This window comes from Thalassophryne amazonica, chromosome 17, assembly GCF_902500255.1.
Source record: "Thalassophryne amazonica chromosome 17, fThaAma1.1, whole genome shotgun sequence".
NCBI lineage: Eukaryota > Metazoa > Chordata > Actinopteri > Batrachoidiformes > Batrachoididae > Thalassophryne > Thalassophryne amazonica.
In genome coordinates, this window is record NC_047119.1 from 26,671,656 (window position 1) to 26,692,725 (window position 21,070).

Below are 21,070 nucleotides of genomic sequence, written 5' to 3' on the forward strand. Positions count from 1 at the left end.
GTGGGTGTGTCTGATCAAACCTGTGACTTTAAAATAAAAGCGCACTCGCTGCATGTCGGTGCACTTATCAAACGTCCTGATCATGGCAGTAATGCAACTGTAAAAACCTCATGATACAGTCCACTGTTTTCCAAGTGCAGTGATGTGTTCTGCACAGCCGGCAGGAGTGAACTGGGTTTAAATAGCGGCAAGTTACACACGACTGTGTGCGCACATTAAAAAAGTGAACACACGCAGCTGCAAGTATGAAACAAACACGGAAAAAGGCTGAGTATGCGTGCATTTCGGGCATATTTAAATGAAACGCAACGCTGCAATACGCAGCTCTACGAATACGCCAATGTGAAAGAGGCTTGAGGTTTTTGTTTGTTTGTTTTTTTAATCTTTGACCAGCTATTGAAAGCATGAATATTTGGTAATTACAAACAAATGCCATCACCTGTATTGGTAGATTTCTTTGTCACCTAAGCTGCACAAAAACAAGGCACGATCCTTGGGAAGAGGGTACAACATACATTTAACAGTAGGCGAAATTATGTCTGAGTGGCTTATATAAAATATATATATAATGTTGTCATGAAGTATTTAATGACCTCTTGCACCACCTCAGTCACACTGCTGACTGCTTTTGTTTCTTGCAGTAGATGCAGACACCTCTTTTAAACATGACCAGTTTAATGCAAATGTCTGAGTCCATTTGGTGCCCTCTAGTGGTTGTATTGCTTAACACGGTCATTGACAGTTGTACTGTTTGAAACTCATTATTTTGCTTACGTGAGTGGGGCATAAATGAGCCTTTAGCAGACAGGCTTGCTATTAAATATTAAAAAAATCAGTAAATGACTATATCTTAGCAATAAAGAGCCTGAACTTTACAGACGTGGTTGTTTTTTCACCACTAATGTACAGTGTTATTTGATAGACTAGAAAGCAGGACTAATGAGCACAGATAGGAGTCGAAACCTACATTGTGTAGTAACGTGCTCTGGTGTGTAAACCAGTTATTTTCTGACCACAGCTGCCTGGTTACCAGTCCAGGGTTTGTTGCTAAGATTTTGTCACACAATGTTTGCACAGTTGATCATTGACCTTTCCACTCATCCATTCTTTATTTGTTGCAGTTCAACTGCTTTCCAAGAAAACTTTGATCAAGGCCACCAGACTTTGGCTATTAGCTGAGGCGTAAAAAGCAATTTTGTTTCTCCTTGAGCAGCTATTTGTTGAAAGCATTAATGTTTGCTAATTACAAACAATGGCGTCGCTTGTATTGGTAAATTTCTTTGTCACCTAAGCTGCACAAAAACTTAAATTGAAAACGAGTTGCAAAAGAAAAGTATGATGTGTTGTGCTTTAAGGATTCCCAAGTGCTCGTCTTATTGTTTATACCAATCAGTCTGAAATGCTGTTTTTTTTATTTATTTATTTATTGTTTGTTTGGTTCCATTTAGGCTTCAGGATTAACATGCAGTGTTTGTGCATTCTCCTACCTTAGTTTGAAGATAGGATTTTTTCAAGACTTGTTCACTAAATGGCTGTTTTTCCTCTGAGTGAATGTGTTTCTAGGAGACACCAGATTGTTTGTTCCAAGTCAGTTGCTCAGCAACATTGGTGTCTGAAGTATTTGTGGTAAAATATTTGTTCTTTAAATTTTTAAAAATACATTAACTATAGCAATACTGTGTCTTAACTCTTTCATCTGTATTTATTCAATAATTTTTTTTCCCCCCAAATGTGAACATGTTTTCAAGAACTTGGCAAAATCATGAGTTGGCAAAAACATCTCTGTACCAAGCGCTTCAATGTTTGGACCAGTTGGGGTCAGGGGGTTGGGGGCGTGTTATGGAAACCTTTTACATCACTGATTCACAGTATGCAAAATCATTCACTATAATTCTTTTGCAGCTTCAGCTGTCTCACTGCCTTTAACATATCAGGTAGTTTACTTCCAATCAGTATTTTTTTTTTAAATTTGTACTTCCTTCATTTCATTATTGAAAACAGCATTGCGACAGTGTTTGTTGAGGATGTTCTTTGTGCCACTTTATCTCTCTGTACTATCAGATATGATAGCTTGCCCCAAAGTGACATGTAGCCAAATCTCCCAAATAGTTTAGGTCAATAATAGCCCAGATCTGAAGACATAAAGCCACAGCATTTTTCTCCCCACTTTAAAATTAGTGTGTCAGAATAAATAATATCCTTGAGTTTTGCTAGCTCCTGCTGCATTGCGTCTTGGACCTGTCAGCCTATCATTCTGTCACGAAAGCTTATGAACATGACTCCTCCCAGATGTCTATAGATACAAAGCTAATCTGATTAGATGTGGATAGGGTGTGGTGTATATTTTTCCACCTCATTTTGCTTTGAACCTGGCCTTGATTTAGGACGCTGAGGGAAATGAATGAGTAAATGAGGTGGTGTCTTGATAATGTGACTCCATCAAGGTTGCAAGGGATACAGAAATGATATGGGTACCAAATGACAGGATTTTGTATGGGTACCAAATGATGGAATTTTATTTTGACCTTGACCCTCAAATTACTTTGACTCTGGGCACAGAACGCTTATTCAAAAGATTTGAGATAAATAAAATCTTTGTCCAGAGGGAGGAGACGATTTGGAATATTTTGGAATATTCTTGGTGAGCAGTTTGAAGTTGTTTTCACCACCTAAACTGTTGGCATGAGTAGCCATCTTGACTGTACCCCTTCCCCACCCATCTTCTGTTGTTTTTATTATTATTATTATTATTACATATATAATTTATAAATGTTTGTATTGACGTTTAGGCTGTAATATCCATTAAGCACCAGCAGATGGACACCACAGCAAAAGGTTACATAAATTACCCACACATAACTTTACTATATGGTATTTAGTGACAGCTTTAAGACAACTGCAGCAGGACGTGGCTGGGAAAGACTTATCACTGCAGACATGAAAGACTTGAGCAGTCAGTCACTGATAAATGTAAACGGTTTAAATGTATAAAGGTACAGATGAACATTGATTCATCTCACATGTTGTCGATGAAGCTGAATGTGTTGTTTGTGCTTTCAGGGCAATGACCAGGTACGCTTTGAGCTCACATGCTATGCCCTCTACCCAGAGGTTAAGGTGAGTTTAACAAGGGAGTCTTTTGAATGGACATTGCTACAGAAGGAGCACCACCCTGAATTTTCTGCCTTGTGCTTGTCAGATCATTGCACCTTGGAGAATCCCTGAGTTCTACACCCGCTTCCGTGGAAGGACAGACCTGTTGGAATATGCAGAGGTGAGACCTCCACTTAGTGCTGCAAAGGCACACAAAATTAGTCTTTCAAATTCGTACATACTTTTTCCATTATTTAGAAAAAAAAAAACGTAAAACTGTTCATTTTATCTATCTGCAGCAATACATGGCCCCAGACCTGACTATGAACTTCATGACCAAATAATTGGAGGCTGAAGTTAATTTTGTGTGTGTGTGTTATGATTTAATGAGTTATAGTATGATAACAGGATATGACAGTGGAACTAAACTGGTTGTATGATACATTCTCAGTGTCTCTGCAGTGTATGTCGTACTCTGCATTATGGTGTTTTAAACACTGTGCCTAATGTTTTTGCAAAGACCGAGCAAAAAAGTTTTTTCTAAATTACAACATAACGTGATGAATTAAGCGCTTTCAGAAGTATCTGGTGTGGCAACCCTTAATTGTATAAAATTGATTTCTTTTTGGAGAACTAACTTTTTCATAAATGTTGAAAAATTCATTTTTCACTGATTATTATCCCATTTGTTGTCTTAGCAGATTCACATGTACAGTTCCATGAAGTAATCTGAGAAAGAGCTTACTTTCTTTAATGATATGTACAAATTTTCCTGTTTGATTCAAAATGTAAAAAAAAAAAAATGTATACAGAAACATGATGGTGTTTGAGACTTGCAGATTTTAGAGATATGGCATGGTTTAAGACTTTGTAAACAGAAAATTGAGATCTGTCCTTGTGTGCTATATTGAAAGACTTAGTGAAAAATCTGTAGTATTATGAAAAGTTTTTGTCTCACTCATAAACAGTCACTACAGAGAAAAATCACTTTTCCCCACTAGAGGGTGATCATGATGTTTAAGTGAAATCAGTTTTCTTGTTTGGCTTGTAGAGTTTGAACTTGGTCTCACCAACAGTTAATGAATGAATTTTATTGTGAAATTAAGTTTGGACAAACTAAAAAGATGATGATAATATAATATATTATTGCTCTGCTGCCACTGCAACCCGGATAAGTGGCTGAAAATGAATGAATGAATATTATTGGCTAATATAATAAACTTAAAAAAAAAACACGACTGTGGACATCACAGCCAGTCCACTAAAGAAAACTGAAAACATCTGACAGAGTTCCAGGAATTCTGGGTGAATGTTGATCAGATGTATAACTGACAATGCTGTCAATGCCCTTGTTCTTTTGGTTTCTCCCTTATTCCTCAGGGCCACTGTCATTCTTATTTCAGAGTTTGTGTTTTACCCTCATTAGCTGTTGGCACATTGATAAACAGAATATAACATAGCTGTTTTGTGTGAAATTGCAGGAGCGTGGTATCCCTGTCCCTGTCACGCCAAAGGCACCATGGAGCATGGACGCAAATCTCATGCATATAAGGTTGGTAGTACTACATTATATGCCTGTTTAAAACTTCAGATTATAATCTTAAATTAGAGTAATATACTCTGAAATACAAAATACATCTTCAGTTTTAAAATACAAGTGTTTTTGTTTTTGTGTCATTTTTAAAACTTCTCTCCATCCAACTCTCTTTAGCTATGAGTCTGGCATCCTGGAAAATCCCAAGGTAAGACCAGTTCCGCAACTTTTTACATGAAATTGTATTCAAAATGTACATTCTTATTTGAGGGTGCATCTGTTTGTTTATACCTTTACAGACAGTTATTTATCAAATGTGGTAGAGAATATGAGTCCTAACAGAATTGGGGTAATATGCCACTTGGTGAATCACGTATTTTGTCATACTGTCACTTAAATGAAGTGGCCGATGTTTAAGGACGTGTAAATAACAAGACAAGTGAAGACGAGAGTCACTCTTCACTCAGTTCTCTGGCAGAATTGCTTTCTGATGGCAGTTACGGTGACATTAAAACATAATTTTAATCCATTAACCGCAATGCGGAAGTGTTTTAAAAATGGAATGAACTTCAGGCAGCAATTTGTGCAAACTTTATAATGCATTAGTCATTACTTGTTTTAAGATGTTGTGGTAAACAGAGATATTATTATACATAGCTGCAGTATACCGTAAAGTACAATAATGTCATTTGACACAATTATTTGTCAGTAAAGTGATTGACTGTAATTTAATTTCCACTGCAAACAGACTGACAAAATATTCAGTTGATATGCAGTATAAAAACTCTGTATAGTATTTTGAAGCCTGGAGTGGACACAAAATAACATGAGTCTCCCATCCCTCTTGGTGACCCATGCCAGCTTTGCTAGAGACATAGTCACCCTACTCTTCAAGAGTGCCATGGGTAAGACAGCGTGTGATCTCTTCTGGGTCAGAGGTGAAAGCAGTAGATGCAAGTTGCCCTCAGTGACCCTCCAAAACTCCTATCCGCCGGACTGTCTGTGTCTGTCTCTCCTCACCCCAGGTCTTCACCAGGCCCTGGGAAGAGCCTGGGACACACAGACACTGACTTGTCGTCAGCTATGGTCCGACTAATTCCCAATTTCATGGGAGCCAGGGAGGGGGGAAGGGTTAGGGTGTTGCGCCCAGCTGGGGCCTCCTGAGTTCCAGCCCCAACACTTCGGGACCTCATTGTTCAACTGATTGCACTGCCGCGGGCTGCGACGTGGGAGGGGAGCCATTTCAACATGACACTGTGACACCAAAATGTCACCAGTAACAGTAAAGTACAAAGATGGTGCACCAGACAGATGAGTCCCCAATGTACGGGGTGTCACGGCGAGGTGTCCCTCGCTGCTGGAGTTGAGATACAGGGGCAGAGCGACTGTAACTGACAGACCTCAGTCTGCTTCGCACGTCGTGTCTCTTTCCCACCTTATCACTGGCTTTTCAGTGGTTTGAGAAATGTTTTGTAGAAAATGAGACAAACCAACTCAGGCATAGCAATGCACGAGGAAAGTATTGTGTAACTGGGTCCATTTTTATGGGTTTGTTTTGGACCTTAACTTGATTATTGAATTGGCTAATGGCATTAAATACAGTGAAATGTTAATAGTGCACAATGCTTAAATAGTTTGACTATATCACAAAGATCAGAATGTGTTAGTTTGAACTTTTAGATAAGGTGGAACAGTTCATTTTTAGCAGCTACTGCTTAGATTTCTCATGCAGTTCTCCCAAATCTACATATGAAATTTCCCCTCCTCAACTTATAATTATTTCTTCCTTCTCAACAGCCTTTCAGATCATGGCGCTGTCTTTAAGGTGGATGTTGTCACATCTCTGATGCCTCCAGCTCCTCAGTCAGTTCCTTAGTTGTAATCCTGAGGTTGTGTTGGACCTTTTGAACAAAAGTTCGATTTGGGCCCACTCCCTCAGTGAAGGGTTAGGGTTAGTCTGTAGGGTGTCAAGCCTATTACCGTGCATTCGGAAAGTATTCACAGTGCTTTACTTCTTCCACATTTTATGTCAGAGCCTTATTCCAAAATGGAGTAACCCCCCCACCTACCCCAAATTCTACACACAATACACCATATTGACAATGTGAAAAAAGTTTTGAGATTTTTGAAAATTTATTAAAAAAAAAAAAGAAAAGAAAAGAAATCACGTGTACATAAGTATTCACCACCTTTGACATAAAACTCAAAATTGAGCTCAGGCGCATCCTGTTTCCACTGATCATCCTTGAGTTGTTTCTACGGCTTAATTAGAGTCCATCTGGGGTAAATTCAGTTGATTGGACATGATTTGGAAAGAGACACACCTGTCTACATATAAGGTCCCACAGTTGTCAGTACATGTCAGAGCACAAACCAAGCAGGAAGCCAAAGGAATTGTCTGTAGACCTCTGAGACAGGATTGTTTTGAGGCACAAATATGGAGAAAGGTACAGAAACATTTCTGCTGCTTTGAAGATGCACAGTGAATGAACATAGTGGACTCCATCATCTGTAAATAGAAGAAGTTTGGTTCCACCAAGAGTCTTCCTAGAGTTGGCCGCCTGTCTAAAGTGAGCAATCGGGCAAGAGTCAGCGAGGTGACCAAGAACCCGATGGTCACTCTGTCAGCGCTTCACCACTTCTCTGTAAAGAGAGGATCAAGCACAACCATCTCTGGAGCAATCCACCAATCAGGCCTGTATGGTAGAGTGGCCAGACGGAAGCCACTCCTTAGTAAAAGGCACATATGGCAGCTTACCTGGAGTTTGCCAAAAGGCACCTGAAGGATTCTCTGGTCTGATGAGACAAAGATTGAACTCTCTGGTGTGAATGCCAGGTGGCATTTTTGGAGGAAACCAGGCACCATCCCTACAGTGAAGCATGGTGGTGACAGCATCATGCTGTCGGGATGTTTTCAGCGGCAGAAACTGGGACACTAGACAGGATTGAGGGAAAGATGAATGCAACAATGTACAGAGACATCCTGGATGAAAACCTGCTCCAGAGCGCTCTTGACCTCAGACTGGGGGATAGTGGAGCTTGAGAAGTGCTGCAAAGAGGAATGGGAAAAACTGCCCAAAGATAGGTGTGCCAAGCTTGTGGAATCATATTCAAGACTTGAGGCTGTAATTGCTCTCAAAGGTGCATCAACAAAGGATGGCGCAAAGGCTGTGAATACTTATGTACATGGGATTTCTTAGGTTTTTTTTTTATTTTTAATAAATTTTCCCCAAAAAACTTTTCATGTTGTCATTGTGGGGTGTTGTGAGTAGAATTTTGGGGGTAAAAATTAGTTCACTCCACTTTGGACTAAGGCTGTAACTTAAAATGTGGAAAAAGTGAAGCGCTGTGAATACTTTCCAGATGCACCGTATAAGAGTGTGTGTGTGTGTTATTTTGTATTTATACTAGGTGTCATTTGTGGAGGTGTGGTCACTGGAACTGAAAGTACAGTTCAGGTGAATGGTCCTGTATTTATTTATTTATTTATATTCTTAGTTTTACCCCTAACATTTAGAGCAGTGTTTATCCCAAACAACTAAACTTGGCACACAGACATACCATGGGTGTACAGCACGTTGAGGGCAATTATTATATGGTATGGGATTTTTGCCAGTTTCTGATAGGCCCATTCGCCACTTTCTGAGCTGTACCACATGCCGAGTTGACCGCGCATGTGAAACGAGTACACCTCTCGTGCAGCGTACCGCTAGCTAATCGAGCGACGCCTTCTATCGATAACGCCTACTTTGGCTCTCAGTTTGTTGACAAGATGACAGAAGACAGGTTTGAGTCCGTTAGCGACGCTGACTTAAATTTTACATGAAAAAGATGCGAAGAACACCTGCAGAAATACACAGTCAGCAGCCAACCTGTTTCACAAGTACGTCACTGAAAAGGGACATGCGCCCAACTTTGAAACTTATGACAGACGGATGCTTGACGGAGTACTCGGTCAATTTTACGCAGAAGCTAGACAGGCGAATGGCGAACTTTATAAGAAAACAAGCCTGACTCTTCATCACGGACTTAACAGGCATCGCCAGTTGATCGATGGGATGTCAGTTGGTGCAGTATGACAGTAATAATAGCGTTGAAACTTGAGATTGATTTTTCAATTTTACGAGGTCTATTAGAAAAGTATCCGACCTTATTTTTTTTCAAAAACCATATGGATTTGAATCACGTGTGATTGCGTCAGACGAGCTTGAACCCTCGTGCGCATGCGTGAGTTTTTCCACGCCTGTCAGTTGCGTCATTCGCCTGTGAGCAGGCTTTGAGTGAGGAGTGGTCCAGCCCCCTCGTCGTCGTTTCATTGCCAGGAAATGGCGGAATAATTTGGGCTTTTTTCCCATCAGAATTTTTTCAGAAACTGTTAGAGACTGGCAGCTGGAAACCATTAGAAAAATTTATCTGGCTTTCGGTGAAAATGTTACGGGCTTGGTAGAGAATAAGGAGTGTTACTGTCGCTTTAAGGACGGCCCCCAGCGGCTGTGGGGCGCGCCGCGCTTCGAAACCGCCATCGACAGGCTGAACGACCATTTCATTTCTAAACGGATGGCTGTCTGGATCCGAGACCGTCGTGTGCACTTTCTCTGGTTATCACAAGAGCTGGACATCAACCATTTTCCGGCAGATTTCACTTTTAACAAGAGATTTTGTCATGGAAAGCCGAGCGGAGGCTTCGCACGTCATGATGGATTCGCTACTGGAGCGAAACAAAACCACCTCTGTTTTGGTCTCACAGGACGGCTTTGAGATGGCGTTCAGACAGCTGTCGGTGGTTTTTCCATCGAGTGATTATCCGAGAAATTGTGGATGTGCCTGGACATGTTCTGGCATGTCCAGGCACATCCACAATTTCTCGGATAATCACTCGATGGAAAAACCACCGACAGCTGTCTGAACGCCATCTCAAAGTCGTCCTGTGAGACCAAAACGGGCTGTCCTTAAAGCGACAGTAACACTCCTTATTCTCTACCAAGCCTGTAACATTTTCACTGAAAGCCAGATAAATTTTTCTAATGGTTTCCAGCTGCCAGTCTCTAACAGTTTCTGAAAAAATTCTGATGGGAAAAAAGCCCAAATTATTCCGCCATTTCCTGGCAATGAAACGACGACGAGGGGGCTGGACCACTCCTCACTCAAAGCCTACTCACAGGCGAATGACGCAACCGACAGGCGTGGAAAAACTCACGCATGCGCACAAGGGTTCAAGCTTGTCTGACGCAATCACACGTGACAAACTCCCAATTTTCTTGTTTACCATATAATAAAGCAGTTATAGACTTTTGCTTTCAGTGTACCCGTGATGGGGTTCACCTCAGCCCCATCCTGAGCAGGTCCGCATAATCACGGGTACACTGAAATATGGAAATCTGACAGGAAGATAGAAGTAAATCTACCTTGCAACTATTATTTTGATACAACTTTATGGATATTTACTTAAAACACACTTGGCAAATTAGAATATGTGCAGTTGGTGAAAATTACATGTCTGTGTGTACTTTTGTCTGCAACTCGTAATGGTGCCTTTGTTAACCTCTAGCCAGTGCCAGATGTAAATTCTAAATCAAATCAAATGAGTTGAAATGGAATTAACCTAACTTCAGTGTAACGATAACGTTCTTGCCCAATTGTTGAAAGTAGTATGACTGATTCTTATTGAAGTGGAAGGTCATTTAAGAGAGGTCATCGTGTTCCAAGCGTGTCCCCTCTCTGTCCATCTTTCTCTCTGCTCTAGTTACAACCCTAAAGGCTGAGGGCCCGACCTCCGCTATTCACTTCCACCTGTGGCACAATGGCCTCTGTCTGCTCAACGTAGATTAAGAAATGTCCAAATGGTTGCTCATATGTTCTTGACTAGATAAGGGTCCGTCCAGAGTTCAGGTTACGCTGTCATTAACACTATATCCTTCCTGATAACCCCAAAGCATCTTGACCTGTGGCACAAAGACGTAGTGACTTTTTATCTTCCCCCCAAAAAAAAATTCTCCCACAGTGAGGTTAACAAGTTTTAACCAGCATAATACATCTAACACTGGCATACACAATTGTCTGAGGTTTTATCATTTTTAATGTAATTTTAAACTGTATTTTCAACTTAAAGTACATCTGAGGGAATTTTCTTTGTGTTAAATACAGTGAGGAAAAAGTATCCCGTAAACTATGACAGAAAATATTTTTTTCTTTTCTTTTAGTGAGATGTAAATATTTAGGGAAACAAAATCTAAACATTTGTATGTCACACATTTTGTAACGCTTGTCTTCATATGCTTGAAAACTCATGTATGTACACAGTGATAAAATTAAGTAAGATGCCCACACAGAGTGGGAAAACCTGTGGGTTTAGTTAACTCAGTTTTATCTGTTCTACTGTTTAAAAAAAACAATCAGTGCTATTCCCAAAATGGAACCACAGTTTGTCATTAGCTGATCACATATTTGATAGTACCAAAGATTGGGGGAAGAGATATGAACCTGTCTTCACAACTAATTAATAGTGTGATGGCAAATATCTGATGTCTCAACACCGTGTGTGTGTCCCTTCACACAAGCAGTCAGTGCTCACCCTGAGGCAGTATGACACTCGTCCTGACTCATTAAAACATCACTTCAGTCTTAATTATAGCTTGTGTCAAAGGACTTCCCTTGGCTAGAGTCTGTGCTTTGATGTGGGCCACTGCTCTTGTTGACCAAGAGTAAAAGAGCATAACGCCAGCCTCCGCTCACCTAGAGGAAATGAAAACTTGTTTTCTTCTGATCGCATGGCCAACTGGAAAGATGGATGGACTGAGGACTGCCTGCGGGGAAAGGAAATGGGCTCGTAGGTGTGTGCGTGCTTTGAAGCAGAGAGGTCAGGCTTTGTGCTGCGCTCTTGCTGCCCTGACGTCTGACTGATTTAACCTGTAATAGTTAGCGAGCGATGTTCATGTCTGTCTTGGTATGACTGTAGTTCTGTGTGTTGTTCAGCTGACTGACTTGCATTAACAAAAACATCGTGAGTGTTGAGACTAAATGGCTGTATAGGGGATCATATGTATAATGTAATCTTTTCTCAATTTACCATGTTTCCATTTTTAAGAAGTTTTGAAATGTAATGATTTTAAAAATCATTTATAATCCATTGTGTTAAAGGTGTCTTTTTTTTTTTTTTTCTTTTTTTTTTTTTTCTGCCTCCCCTTTCCCTTGTTTGGGCCATCGTCTTCTCTTACACCTTGTCTCCCGCTCACACCCCCTGCCACCTCTGCTTCTTTTAGCCCCGTTGGGTTTGATTGAAAACCAATGAGGCAACTAATATGTGGAAAGATAGAAATTTACTTGCTTTAAGTTCATGCATCAGTCTCCTCCTTTGCTATATAGGCCACGTTTAGCACAACAATATGTCAGGAGCAAAGACTGCCAAAGGAGCTGCTCTGTGCTACACGATGGTGCACTTCACGCCCCATTTCCTACCAATACCTCTGCCCCCCCACCTTCTCTATTTCTACCTTTTCCACTCTTTCAGGCCACGGCTTTGGGACAGGTCCACCTGCAGGGGGTTACAATTGAAATGCATTGATCTCTGCACACTGGAAGCAAGCCTGTTTCATAACTTTCGGGGTTTATTTTCCCCCCTCCTCGCTCTTTCTTTCTTTTTTCTTTTTGTAGCTAGCTGCCTTTAGGTTTCTCCATATGAATCTGTTTTCATACATTTGTTTTAAGTTGAGAAAGTTTAAGTTTAAGTTTAAGTTGGGGAAAAATGTGCTCACTTGGCATATATATTTGTTTTAACCGGACAAAAGGCAGTTAGTGAAATGACAGCAAAAATAATAAAACTGAATTTAAAAACGCGCGAGACCGTAATACATAGAAGTTACAATGACAACTGCTTTTTAATGGGGGAGATGCATATTTTGAGAAAACTATCAAAAGTACCTATATACGTGTGTGTGTGTGTGTATGTTTGTATACTAGTGTTACTACTACCACCACCATTGTTTTAATTCTGAGATGACTTTAATAAAATTGCTTTGCACATTATTACATTTAAATCTGTTTCCTTATCCAGAAAATTGAACTGTTAATTAATGAACAAATAAAAAGTTCATAAGCATGTGTATGTAAAAATCATTAAAATACCCCATTAAATTTTCTTGATGAAATATATCTTGAAGCTATTTTCATATTAGGTGTTTGTGTAAAAACTTGCTCTGCACAAATGCCTTTGGCGCTATTGGCTTTAATTTGCATACTCTATTAGCTTGCAACTAGCATACAGCTCACCAGAAAAGCTTTACTCTCCATCACCAGTATTTAAAATTCAGTCCGTATTTCCCCCTTGAAGAGTATGCATCAAAAGGCTTTTTAGGTTAGTCATTTCGCCCTTCTCTGCTTGCTCTCATTTGGCATCTTTCAGGGCACTGAGGCAGAAAATAAAGAGGGAGGCAGTCACTTCCCAGTCAATTTAGGTGTTTAGTTAAAAGGAAGGAAAGTGATTGCGTTGCTCGTTTTCTCTTCACTGACAGGCGGCGAGCGGATACCGATTAGTTATTGCATGATGATTTAGTGTCTGGTAAAGCTTTCCATTTAAATGCACTCGGTAGTTATTTTGCATAGTCCCCCTGCAATTTGCCTCAGTTCGGGAGACATTGGCCATCATCTTGTCCTAATGCTGTGTAATTGTAGTGGGGCCACATTGCTGGGCAGACACGTCGGGTTACTGCACTCTTTTAGGTTTCAACTATGACTTTTTGAAATCACTGCCAGCTCCCACCATCTGGAAGAAGCACAAATGTCTGTCACCTATGACAACTTCAGTGGATTTGTCGACATATTTGTTGTCTGATGTTCACTTAGGCAACAACAAAAATCTTCATTTGAAAATAAAAAGTGAAGGAAATGTCACTCAGAAAGTCACAGCTGGAAAACTGGCATATTGGAGGTGAAGCACAGACGTGACAGACTTTTACAGACAGGCAGAATGTTACTTAGGACTTAATGTTGCTTAGATGGGTCCTGTCATAGTATCAGGAGTGTTGACAAGTGTTTGCTGCAGTTGGGAAGTGATTTCTTTCTTTTGCCTTTTCTTTCTCCACTCACACTGATTCCTGCTCCCACCCACCTTCCCTGTGGCGAAGAACCATGAAGAGAAAATGAAACCAAATAGAGGAGAAAAGTGGAGCATTGATTTTATTTTTTTTTCTCTCTCTTTCTCCTGATGGTGTTTTAATGTTTCTCCTTTTTCACGCATCATCCTCTCTTTTCTTATGTTACCCACCTTGCACAATAGTCTCTGTGTGTGGTGCTACATGTACTCTGATGAGGTCTCAGAAGGTCCCTGTTATACATCAAAGTGAATAAAGCTTATGAAATGGAGAGAGTGAGAGTGTGAATTTGTTTTTCAGAACCATGCACCTCCTGACCTGTACCTGATGACCAAGAGCCCAGCAGATGCTCCAAATGTCCCTGATCAGCTGGAGATAGAGTTCAAAAAGGGTCTGTCTCACTATTTGATTTTATTATTATTTTTCCCTTCTTAGACTTAATTATCATCTGTATTGAGAAACATATATGCACATACATAAATCATTTATTTGAACTAATTTAAGTTAAATGAAAATATATTACTTCATATTTATGTTTTATTACGAAACTAACAAACTGTGTGAACTTGAACAATCCTGCAAGTTTTTAGGCATCCTTTTAAATATGTATTTGTCAAAATTGAATTCCACTTCATTCTTTCAAAGTTCCAACATGCAGCGTGCGTTTGGCATCGATCTGGTCTGAGTAGCGGCTGTTAGTTGGTGTTTAACATTAAATTTAAGTGTCAAAAGAGCAGCGGTTGAGGGGGGGGAAAGGGCTGGAAAAAATCACTAGCAGATTTTGAATGTCAACCAACTATGAATTCAAATCCAACTTGTGAATTGAATTATAGAGAAACCTGTTTTGTGTAATGTTAATTTATATTTTTATTTATTTTTTATTTTTTATTTTTTTGCTCTGATTACTGCACACAGCAAAAATTCCCCAAAACCTGCCTTGCTTCAGAAAGCTTTAGGTGACCGATTTTTTTTTTTTCTTTCTTTCTTTCTTTCTTTCTTTCTTTCTTTCTTTCTTTCTTTCTTTCTTTCTTTCTTTCTTTCTTTCTTTCTTTCTTTCTTTCTTTCCCCCACATCTGTTCACAGCTAAGTAAATACGGGCTGAGACCGTAACAAGTCCTTGTGCATCCCTGAAATCGAGTATTGGTACCCATTGGTGTCAACACAGTATACATAAACTGTCATGATGAAGTCCGTTATGAAGCATTTTTCAGTTGTGGCTATTGACAGTATTTATGCAAATTGGCAACCTAGTTGGTATATTTGTATATATTATTTTAAGTCATGGTTTCCACACTTTAGAAGTGTATTGTTTCTGTTCAGCAGAAATGGTTATTAGAATATAAAAAAAATCACATCACCCTTATATGTAAATATGTGCACAAAGCATCTCTAAAATTTAATTTGCTAATATTCTACCCACCTATACCTATAGTGCAAGTATCAAGTGTGTAACAGCCTGTGTAATAAGTTGACATTTTCATTTACAATGTGTCCATGCACACAGACGCAGCTATGACAACATAACCCAACGTCCACTGTGCACGTAAGGGGGGGTGTACTGCTTTTGTTTGTATGAGTTAAGTGTTTAAAAATGCTAACCTTTCTTCAAAATTCAATGAATGTGCCTGTTTTAAATGAGGAAACCTGAAAACGAAAAGCACAGGATGGAAATACCAGAGTTTGCGTTTTTACTTGAACACCACCAACTTCAAGGCTTGCATTCTGAAATCAATAACTCATCACAAGTTAAAATGATCAGTTTTGCGGTTTATCGTGCATTTCATGGACACACAGGAGGAAATTCAGTTTGCATCTTCTGAATTATTTTGGCTCTGAACTGCTGTAATGCATCAGGAAGGGCCTGTTCACACTTTGTTACTTAACATTGATGGCTGGCTATTGCTCCAGGACTACTACAGCTCCCACGCTGACCCGACTATGGTTTATCACCATTCCTGACCACCCAGACTTATCCCTAACCCCTAAAAGCATTGCTTCCAAAGCTGTCATGTCTGGCCCCAGGGCAAACACTGGCCGGAAGCATTAAGTCCAACTAATACACTGAGCCCTGAGGCATGAGAGAAATGCTCATCAGAAGCTTTGCCTCCGGGGCTTTACTGAACAGTAGAAAGTGTCACATGTTGTTGCTAAGACAAAATGGGAAACATCCAGGCCTGGGGCGAGTGTCACAGATGTTCCTACACCCTCTGTTAGTCGTTGAATCTGAAGGACAGCAGAGCACTGACAAGACCGCTGAGGTACATTAGATCCTCTTATCACATGGGTGTAATGAGATCAGTTAAATTGGGAATATGCGTGGTCACTGAAAGGTGCATCACTATGTAGACCCAAATTTGATTTCTCTGGTCATGCTACCACTACACATTTATGGATACAGTTCCACCTTCTCATTCCACGTTGTACTACGTGTACTGTGGGTCATCCGTCAACAATCATATCCAGTTATGATCTAATGCACGTTCATGGAGTAACAAATAACATATTCTCTTAGTCATTGAGTTTCCTCATTATCACAGTGTGATGTTTTGTAGATGACTTTCTTTTACTTGTAAAGTAATGCACATATTAATTTATAATTTAAAAAAAAAAATGTTAGTTGAGCTGTATTTGCATTGAACTGGGTTTTCTGGTTTCACTTTACCAGTTTCCCATAGAAAATGTTTAACTATAAGACAACTAGGTTGGCATCTGTTCAGCAGGAGATGAGTTGTGGTTTTGTAAAACTGTTGTGTAGTGAAGCCTAGCCTGGTTTTGCAGGTTCTTTGCAGGCCTGTGCTCAGTTTTCACACATATTCTCTGCCTTTATTGAGCGCCGAATGACAAAAGCTGTTTTAGTTGTTCACACAAAGGCCTGAGCCTGCTCCTCCCTCTGAGCACTAGATCAGCACAAGAATGTTTTATTTCATTCCCCTCCCACCTTTTCATCCCTGCCTTTCTCACCAAAGTTTTCTCACTGATTAAAAAAGAATATTTAACCACAGGAACCTTTTTTTTAACCCCCCGTCAACCTCCCCATTCCTGTCCTCTTAAAAAAAAAAAAAAAAAAAAAAAAATTTCAGCCCTCCCTCCTGTCATGCTAAAGACGTGGAGAGGAAAAAGACAGAGGAAAAATGTAAGGCAGTAATTTTTCCTACAACTGTGTCTGCACTCATTGTTTGCACTGTTAGGCTGCAAAAAAAGAACCTGAAGAAAGGGATCACGGGGAGAAAAGGACCCCTCTTTGAATGATAGACCCTGTATGATGGAGAGTGGCAGGGCGGCACACAGGGACGAAAAGCCATCTTCTACACTCCCACGTCCAGACACTCGGTTAATGTGAACTTTTAATCTAATTATTAAGACACTTTGGTCTCATGCACCTTCAACACTACCCCCTCCTGCAGTGGGAGGTGTGGAGCCAGCAACATTCCCGCAGTGTAAAAAGGAACTAAAGACATGATTAAAGTCCTCTGAGTGTCCATCATGTCCAAACTTTTTAAACTTCTCTTCAAAGTCCTAGACTTGCATCTGCACATATATGCTGTGGAAAGAGGGGTGATTGTTTTTAAAGGCCTGAAAAGGATGTGTTGCCTCCTTAACGCACACTCATTCTCCTTTTCACTCATGACTGTTTTCCTCCACCTTTGGCCCTTGTTGCTTATTGAAGGCCATGAATGAACAGGTTTATGACATTGATTGATGTGAACTTAGTTTAAGAGCCTTTTGAGGGGAAGCATGTGAAGAGAGCGCAAGTGTTTTTTATGTAAAGCATACATTAGAAACACTGCGACAGCAAGATCACTGATCGGTCTGCAGCTCTTTCTCGAACATGCGCGTGAACACAAAAGCACTGAGTGGCGCAAAAACGCTCGCTGGAGAGAATATGGGTAACAAAGCTGCATGTGTAATTGAATTAGGTAAAGGCCTGCCCATGATTTCACAGCTTTAAAATGAGCTGGTCTTGGGAATTTATTATCCCTTCTCACCGCCTCGTGTTGTGAAGGTTTTAACTTGTCTCTTACTGTCAATTTCCACTGCAGAGACAATGAGCACTTGTCGGCATTTGAAATTTTTTGTTTCTGAAAAGACATTTCACAGCATTGTAGATTGCCAAAGGTCTGTAATTGTAGATTCGCATGTCAGTGGATTATTTAACTCATTGACTGGACTGAATCATGTGGTTCTGTGTTCGTGAAGAACAAAGAAACCACCTAGCTGATGTTAGTTCTACATATTTTTCTGGGTTGTGTGCGAAATGAGACATTTGAATGCATCATCTTGGCCTATGGAAAATATTGATCAGTATTTATTTTTGCAAATTTCTGAAAGCAAATTGATTAATCAAGGAAATAATTGATGAATTATCAAAATAATATTCTCAGTTGTACTATTAATTTTTTTTTATTTCACTAGCTGTGTTGTATCAAATGGAGTTTTTTTCTCAGCCACCAAAACAGCTGTCCATTTTGCTTTTTCCTATTAATTCAAACCTTTATTATTCGTCCAACACACACACTTTGAAAATATATGCATGAATGAAATAAATGTATAATTCTTGTCTGACATCTTCAAGAGGGGAATTGAGTCTTTTTACATTTATTTTTTTAGTTATATGTATAAACAGACCTGCTGGGCTCTTCAATACTGAAGTTGAGCAATTTGTTCAACGGCAACTAGTAGGGTATCATTTTGTGCATAGCTCTCTAGTTTTTGTCTGATCATTCATGACTTTTTAATAAGTAACTGGTGCATTCCTGAAGACTGCTTATTTGATTAATTTGATTATTTTAATTGCTGAATAATTTATCAGATAAATATTAGGTTTTAATAATAGTGCTAGCATGCCAGTGAACATGACAAATGAGCTCATGAAGATTTAATTCTTTGTTCAACTCCTGCAGGCTGCAAGCTTTGTTAGCAGCCTGCAGTAACTGTATAGAAGATTATACCTTCAAATTACCAGGGGTGTTGCTTTTTTAATCTTAAGCTCCTTTCACATTGGCGTATTTGTAGAGCTGCATATTGCAGCATTGTTTCATTTAAATATGCCCGAAATGCGCTCATATTCAGCCTTTTTCCATGTTTGTAGATCTGCTTGCAGCTGCGTGTGTTTGCTTTTTAATGTGTACACACAGTTGCATGTAGCCCTTGCCACTATTTAAAACCAGTTCACTCCTGTTCGCTGTGCAGAACACATCGTTGCTCTTGGAAAACAGTGGACTGTATCAGGAGGGTTTTATAGTTTCATTACTGCCATGTATATAGTCAAAGCTGCTATTTTCTGCCTCTGGAACTGCACGGTGTGGTGCAGCTCAGAAACAGAGTCATTTAACATTGTTATATATATATATATATATATATATATTTTTTTTTTTTTTTTTGTGGTGGCCAAGTGGTTAATGCGCTTTGTTTCAGTTCAGAAGGTTCCGGGTTCAAATCCCACCCCTACCACATTTCTCCATGTAATGTGGAGTTGAGTCTTATGTGGTGTGTTGACTTCACTGTGTGGCTGAACACCACACACTGTATGACCAAACCTGTTAGATCTGTGATTTTTTTTTTTTTTAATCTACACGTGTGTGGTCTCTCAGGTTTTGGAAACCTACAAATAGTTTTAAAATCCTGCCATGTGAACCAGGCATTAATCTACACAGTTAGCAATATGAGGTGCATCCTTTCAGTCTCAATCATAGCAAAACTTTGTTTAGAGAGAGAAGTCAGGCATACTGATATTATGCATTTGTGCTTTCAGGTGTGCCTATCAAGGTGACACATTTGAAGGATGGAACATCAAAGAACAAACCTCTGGAGCTTTTCCAGTATCTCAATGAGATTGGGTGAGTATGCCCCCCGCCCTTGACTTTTTTTTTTTTTTAATTTTGTTTTCTTTAATATTTATTTGTTTTTGAAGATGCAGCATGTATGAAATCTCTGTTTTTTGTGTTCATCAAGAGTTTTGAAGTTCACCACCTGATGTGTCTGCTCTTGTTGGTTTGAGATTAATTAAACCAGATTGTTGTGTTTGCTCTCTCTGGTCCTACGATTCTTTCTTTTAGAGGAAAGCATGGAGTGGGCAGGATCGACATTGTGGAGAACCGTTTCATCGGCATGAAGTCTAGGGGTAAGGATTAGAACGTTTACTCACATTTTTGGTTAGTTGGTCACTTATGTGAGCTTGTTCCGAGATGAGCTGCATGCTCTGCTTTCACTGTTCATTGATTTCATCTACTCTCTGAACTAGCTGTGTTCTTGGCCACACTCCATTTTCTACTTCCACTGGCTCAGACATCGGCTTTGTGTGTTTCTCTGGTTTGTCACCTCACTGTGACCAATGAAACATTCAATCATACAATTTTTTTTGTACTTGCTTATTTGTCTTTCTTAAAGATGCCACACCCCCTCCATGTTTATTTTGGCTGCATGTTAAATAGGCTCAAAAATCGCACACATCTGTGTGAGTGTAGAGCCTCACATCCTATCAGAAATGGCAGGTTTGACTTGTCTGTTTTTAAGATGTCTTCTGACAGGTTCTGTCTTGCTGAAAAGGTGTTTAATATGATCCTATTCCTGATAGGTTATGGGGAATCCCAAAATTGGTAGTCTGGGTAGACTACAGCAAGCTGCCTGCCAGCACAGTCTTGACCAATGTGCACAGGTGGTTGCATGTCTGCCTGCCTCCATGGTTCCCTGTACCGTCTTCCTGTTAGCACAGCATATCATCTCTATCAGGGAGATGATATGTGTAAAAGGACAGAATTTTTCCTTTTTGCTGAAATTATTTCTTGATGTCTTGTGTGAGCATCAAGCTCCTCTGACGTCTTCATTATTCTGTCACGTTTTCATGCCCCTTGCCTAACTGCAGAGGTAAATTCAACCTTTTGAATGCTTTCTCTGTGAAGTACGACTGCGCAAGGTTGAGCGAGCAGAGGGGTGCATGCGTGTTCTGTTTGAAATCTTCTAGATTGCTTTATTACCAGTAATTCGTTTTGTGTCAGTAAAAAGTGAAACTGACATGCAGTCCTTCAAAATGTAGTGAGATGGGTGTATTTACTGTGAAATACTCAGTATGTTAATTGTACATCCATTCAAAGCCATTTCTTTTAGAATTTGTGGCTTTTGTGCTGTCAAAATTGTAGTACCTGCTGTTTCACTCTCGTAAAAGTGGTTTCATCTCAGAAATGTTTTCCACTGGCTGTCGCAAACTCTGAAGTTGCTTTCATACACAAATTTCAGTTGCTGTGATGAAACTGGTGGTACACATGCTCCATTGAATACCCAGAGATAGGCGGCCGATCACACGTGCATATGCAGTTACACAAAACTTCAGCAGCTTCTTGTCAGCTCAGATACATGCTAC

At 39.8% G+C, this 21,070-nt stretch overlaps 1 protein-coding gene across 1 annotated transcript in view; it reads left to right on the forward strand.

Annotated features, from left to right (window-relative positions):
• Positions 1-21,070, forward strand: part of ass1 (argininosuccinate synthase 1) — a 45,664-nt gene that overhangs the window by 16,891 nt on the left and 7,703 nt on the right. The window contains exons 5-11 of the mRNA XM_034191769.1: positions 3,061-3,117; positions 3,200-3,274; positions 4,575-4,645; positions 4,805-4,835; positions 14,014-14,104; positions 19,466-19,550; positions 19,770-19,834. Of these exons, the coding sequence (XP_034047660.1) occupies positions 3,061-3,117; positions 3,200-3,274; positions 4,575-4,645; positions 4,805-4,835; positions 14,014-14,104; positions 19,466-19,550; positions 19,770-19,834 (475 nt within the window). The remainder of the gene's footprint in view (positions 1-3,060; positions 3,118-3,199; positions 3,275-4,574; positions 4,646-4,804; positions 4,836-14,013; positions 14,105-19,465; positions 19,551-19,769; positions 19,835-21,070) is intronic.